This window comes from Gekko japonicus, unplaced genomic scaffold (assembly GCF_001447785.1).
Source record: "Gekko japonicus isolate JY-2015 unplaced genomic scaffold, Gekko_japonicus_V1.1 scaffold702, whole genome shotgun sequence".
NCBI classification, from domain to species: Eukaryota; Metazoa; Chordata; class Lepidosauria; order Squamata; family Gekkonidae; genus Gekko; species Gekko japonicus.
The window spans coordinates 442,533-448,236 of record NW_015175377.1 but is presented as its reverse complement, the minus strand read 5'-3'; the positions used below and the strand labels follow the sequence as shown (position 1 = coordinate 448,236).

The window sequence follows — 5,704 nt, the reverse complement described above, 5'->3', positions numbered from 1 at the left end:
TCACCTCCCCCAGCCAATTGCTTTCTAGAATCTGTCCAATCAGATGGGTGTTGCCCAGGTGCATGATTTCTAGATCTTAGCTGCAAATACGTGCAATAAAAAAAGATCGTAATTCACTAAAGGTGAATGGGGCAGAGAAGCAAAAGGGCTACTCTCCCTTTGAGAATACAAAGCCAGTTAATCAGATGTCTGCTCAGCACTAATTGGAACATACAGCTCTTCTTGTAAGGCACAGAGGAGAAGGAAAACATGATATTAACGGAACTGTAGATTAATTTTGGGAGGCGCAATAGATGATATGCCAGTGCAAGCGAAACTACAGGGCATTGCTTTGTGCTTGCAGGGTCTTTATAGTAGCCCCTGGTAAATCTTGAAATATGTTTTGCATGTAATCCAATTAAGTCTGCAATACAGCCTGCATTTCCTTTTAAACTGTGGATGTTTCTGTCAGACTCTGAAAGATATTTCTCTTTTCTCTCTCTGCCCCAACTACCTTCCAAAGCGGCCATTTTTACTCGGTGAACTGATCTTTGTCACCTGGAGATCAGTGATATTCCCAGGAGATCTCCAGCCACCACCTGTAGGCTGGCAACCACAGGACCCTTAGCCAGCAAAACTCATTATTATTATTATTGCACATTTGGGAGCAGGCCTAACTAGCTAAACAAAGGTAGAAACCAAGTGTTTTATCCCTTCTTTACAACAAAATGAAAGCATGTAAAATTATATGTTTCTAGCAAATTATTGGGCTGGGGAAGAAAATTGTGTGGGAAGGGACAATATTCATATATTTTAAACTATCAGGAGAACGTTTCCTGTCCTTTCTGTATTTTGCAGGTGCGATGCTCTTCTTCCTTTCTTGACTGCTGTGCAGCGGAGAAGTACTTTACATACATCCCCTGGGAACTCACCTGCTCTTTCACAGGCTGCTGAATAATAAACATGCAAGAGCCTTCATAAAAGCCTCCTGTCTTTTTTTCTGAAACAGCAGTGATTAAAATGGCCCACACAAAGTTGCGGGTGCTCCTAGTATTATTTGTGTGCGCTCTGCAGTGCTTAGTGGCTAAAGGTGATGACGACGAACAACCTGAAGGGGAAGAAGAATGCAGGTTGCTAGGGAAATTTGATTTACGGGGCTATGTGGAAGCTGAAAACGCTGATCATGTTATCGGAGGGATGTTCCCAATGCACTTCAGGACCATCCTGGAAGAAGACCCCACTAGTACGCCACCCATGTCACCACAGTGTGAGGGGTAAGATATTTTTCCTCTTACATCATCGGTGCTCGGGAGATAATTGTGGTGAGCATAGGTGGGTGGGTGCATGTTATTAACAGGAAATGATGTCGCTGGGACAAAATGGGCAAAGAATGTTTTCCCAGGGTTGCAGCCTGCAAGAGAATTTAAAGCGGGACAACACAAGCATCCTTTTTTTGTGTGTGTGGAGTACACAGCATTCTTACCTCTGCTTTGGAAAGTTTTGGAAGCTCTCCAAACCCTGAGAAAAGATCAACAGCAGGAGTGGTATGTGCACCATTCGTAGCGATATCTCTTTTACACCTGTCTTCATTCTCTAGAACAATTTTTCCCACTGCTTGCAGTTTTAGAATTGCTGAGGAGTTTTCAGGTAAACCATGTTATCAGTGTAAACAGCACCGGCTGTCCTTACTTTCCAAAGACACTCCCAGTTTCCTGATGTCAGTCCCTGCTAAATCACTCTGTTTCATTCCAGTTCTTGCCTTTTGCTAACATTTTAATAGTGGGAGATGCAGTGCTAGAGTTGTCATTGTTTAGAGTTCAGTCTCCCCTCCCAGTTAATTGTCCATCTGAACTGCAGATACATTATGTCTCCAGTGTCCCTTGATGTCAATTCATGCATATAAGCAATGAAACCAAAATTATAGATTTATTTCTTTTATTCACTTTATTTATACCCCACCTTTCTCCACCTTTCTGCACAGTGGGGACCCATAGCAGGTTGCATCATTTTTCTCTTCTCCATTTGATCTTTACAATAACCCTGTGAGCTAAAGTTCCACTGAGAGTTTTTTACTGGCAGAGGTGGGATTCAAACCCTATGAGATTCAAGCCCTGTGAGGAAAGGCTGAGGGACTTGGGAATGTTCGGTCTAGAGAAGAGGAAGTGGAGGGGGGACATGATTGCTCTCTTAAATCTTTGAAGGGCTGTCACTTAGTGCAGGGCAGGGAGCGGTTCCTGTTGGCAGCAGTAGAGGATAGGACTCACAAGAATGGGTTTAAATTAAGAGCAGGAAGGTACCGGCTGGATATTAGGAAAAACGTTTTTACAGTAAGAGCTGCGCAACAGTGGAATCAGCTACCTAGGGAGGTGGTGAGCTCCCCCACACTGGGACAGTCTTTAAGCAGCGGCTGGACAGACACTTGTCAAGGATGCTCTAGGCTGATCCTGCATTGAGCAGGGGGTTAGACTAGGTGGCCTGTATGGCCCCTCCCAACTCTGTGATTCTATGATTCTATGAAAGTAGGGTCTCCCGGATCCCAGGGTGATACTCTAACCACCATATCTTGGGTAGTAAAGTACCTGGGGGGTTAAATGGTAATGCATGACCAATTCTGCATAACTACTGTTTTAGAAACTTGGTACAAACACAGGCACATCTGAAGAAGTCAGTGAATGCTTATGCTGAAATATTAAAAAAGTCTTCAAGGGTCTCCAAGACTCCTGTATATTTTAACATCAAAATGACACTCATGCATTTAAAAGTGTCTTTCTGTTCTTTCACATGTGCTCGCCAGTATGGGGGGAGGTCTGGAAAGCATTTTAAATGGCATGCATGAATTCACCTAAGGCAACACACAGAGCACAGTCTCCCATTTTACTACTACCACTACCACTACTACCACTACTACCACTACTACTACTACTACTACTACTACTACTACTACTACTACTACTACTACTTCTGAATTGCCCTATTCCTAAGTACACAGGGCTCTGGGAGATTTACAACAGGTTAAAACATCCAAAAATACAGATTAAAATCAGCAGTCAATTTATCTTAATTACACAATCTCCAGATGGCGTCTATAGTTACTCTGAACTGCTCTTCCGTATCATGGGCATGTTATGGAGGAGGCCAAAGTGGGCAGGGTAGGAGTAAAAGGGGAGGGTGCCAGCTATGATGAAAACCGTTGCTGTCCTCAACTATTTATTTAGTATATTTCTTACCTCACTACTGCTGAGGGAGATTTTAATTGTTAAGGCAATGATTTTTTTACCCCCGGTATAAAGAGAATAAACATTGTCTTGGCTTTTATATAAGTGAAAGAGATGCTCATGCAGAGTAAATTAATGCAACATAAGGCAGATGGGGTTAGAGGGCTATATACAGCTGACAACCTCCAGGTGGTAGCCAGAGATCTCCTAGAATTACAGTTGATCACCAGGTGACAGAGATCAGTTTCCCAGGGAAAATGGCTGCTTTGGAAGGTAGGGTCTAAGACATTATACCCTGCTGAGGCTCCTCCCCTCCCTAAACCCTATCCTCCCAAGGCTCCAAATCTCCAGGAATTTCCCAACCGTCGACCTTCAACAATACAGGGTGACAGAAACAATCGCTGAGCCTCACACTCAGGTCTGAAAAGGAAATAGCTATTTATAGCCACTTACAAAATGGATTTAGATCCTGTCTGAACTCGCCATTCCCACATTGTATTGGACAAATAAAAAGCAGTGATGAATAAAAACTGGGGAGAAAGTCGTAGTGCAAAAAGGAACTTAAGCACACCTATCTATGTGTGATGATGTTCATTCGTCAAAGTAAATGCCACTTCTGTTACCCTGGGAGATCTGGTTCGTGATAGAATATTGTGAATTGATATTTGATCATTTATTGTGTGTGGGTGTGTGATCCACAGGGGCTATTCTTTTATGACTAGCAAAGCATGGGTGAGAAATTCCTGCAGATCTGGGGGTGGAGCTTGGTCAGGGACATCCATGAGGCAAAATGCTACCCTCCAAAGCAGCCATTTCCTCCCAGGAAACTGATCTCTATAGTGTGGAGATCACTTGTACTTCTGGGAGATTTTGAGGCCCCACCTGTAGGATGGCAACCCTATTTCCCTCTCAGCCTATTCAGCTTGCCATTTGAAGACCTGTTCGTTTCCTTCTCAGGAGGCAGCTTGCAAGACACCCTCTGTGACTGGAATTTAGTAGCTGATTGGGCCATTTGGTATTGTGTAGGAACATCCCTTTCTATACCCAAACAAAAATGGCCGAAGGGAAAAAAGACAAGAGGAAGGGAGGTGGAGTCTTTAAAAGCATGGCAGACCTTTCAACTGAGTCTGCCCTGACTCAGCAGTGCTGCAACAACAACAACAAAGCTCAGAGCAAAGGTAAAGGTAAAGGTTTCCCTTGCTCGAAAGCCAGTCAAGTCCGATTCTAGGGGGCAGTGCTCATCTTTGTTTCCAAGCCAAAGAGCCGGCGCTGTCCGAAGACATTTCCGTGGTCATGTGGCCAGCATGACTAGATGCCAAGGTGCATGGAATGCTGTTACCTTCCCACCGAAGTGGTACCTATTTATCTACTTGCAATTTCTAGCTTTCGAATTGCTAGGTTGGCAGGAGCTGGAACCAGAGATGGGAGCTCACTCCGTCATGCGGCACACTCGGGTCTCGAACTGCCAAGCTACCAACCTTCTGCAGCTAAGCATCTTAACCACTGAGCCACCACAGCCCTTCAGAGCAAAACAGGCCTTGAAAAACCTGGATTAAGACTTCATTAATTGTGAGTGAACAGTAATTTACCATAAGGGTGTATGAAACCTTTAAAAATATCCATTTGGCTTCAGAAGCCAAAGCAAATTAAAGAGCCCGTATAGTAATATGGATTCCTTTTCTTGTCATACCTTGAACTGCCCTCTCCTACCAATAACCAGGATGCTGAAATGGAGGATTTCTCCTACTGCTTTAGCTTAAAAAGTGCTAAACTGGGATAAAAAACACTTCTGCCATTACCTTTAGCAGTGAAGGAGCAGCTCCAGTACAAGTGTTTCGTTGCCACCCAGAATTCTGGAAATCTAGATAACATGGGAGGAATCCATGTTGTCACTCTGTACAATGCAGATGGCATAGAAGGTGACAGAGCATGAAATCATGTAACAAGAATGAGAAGCAAGCATACTGGATGGGGGACACACTTCCGGGTAGCAGTGTATGTGAACAAGATCTTGGGATATGGGTACACTGTAAGCTAAATATGATGCAGCGGCAAAAAAGGCAAATGCAACCTTGGGGTGTATCCACAGAGACTTAACATCCAAATCGCAAGATGTCATAGTCCCACTGTACACTGCACTGGTCGATAAGTACCTGGAGTACTGTGTGCAGTTCTGGAAGCCTCACTTCAAAAAGGATGTGGACAGAATGGAGTGGGTGCAGAGGATGATCAGGAGCTGGGCTGCCAACCTCCAGGTGATGGTTGGAGATCTCCCACTCTTACAATTGATCTCCAAATGACAGAGGTCAGTTCACTTGGATAAAATGGCTGCTTTGAAAGGTGGGGTTTATGGCAACATGTCTCATTGAAGTCCCTCCCCTCCCCAAATCTCACCCGCTTCGGAGGGGGGGGGAAGAGAGCAGCGAGGCCCGAGTGGCAAGCCGCGAGGCCCTCGCTTCGGAGCCGGGGGGGGAGAGGCAAGGGGGGGGTAGATCAAGTGGGGTGGATGG

General features: G+C 44.7%; 1 protein-coding gene across 1 annotated transcript in view; it reads left to right on the top strand.

Annotated features, from left to right (window-relative positions):
• The first annotated feature begins 999 nt into the window (after nucleotides 1–999).
• Nucleotides 1,000–5,704, top strand: part of LOC107122437 (vomeronasal type-2 receptor 1-like) — a 38,460-nt gene continuing 33,755 nt past the window's right edge. The window contains exon 1 of the mRNA XM_015425537.1: nucleotides 1,000–1,253. Coding sequence (XP_015281023.1) covers nucleotides 1,000–1,253 — 254 coding nt within the window. The remainder of the gene's footprint in view (nucleotides 1,254–5,704) is intronic.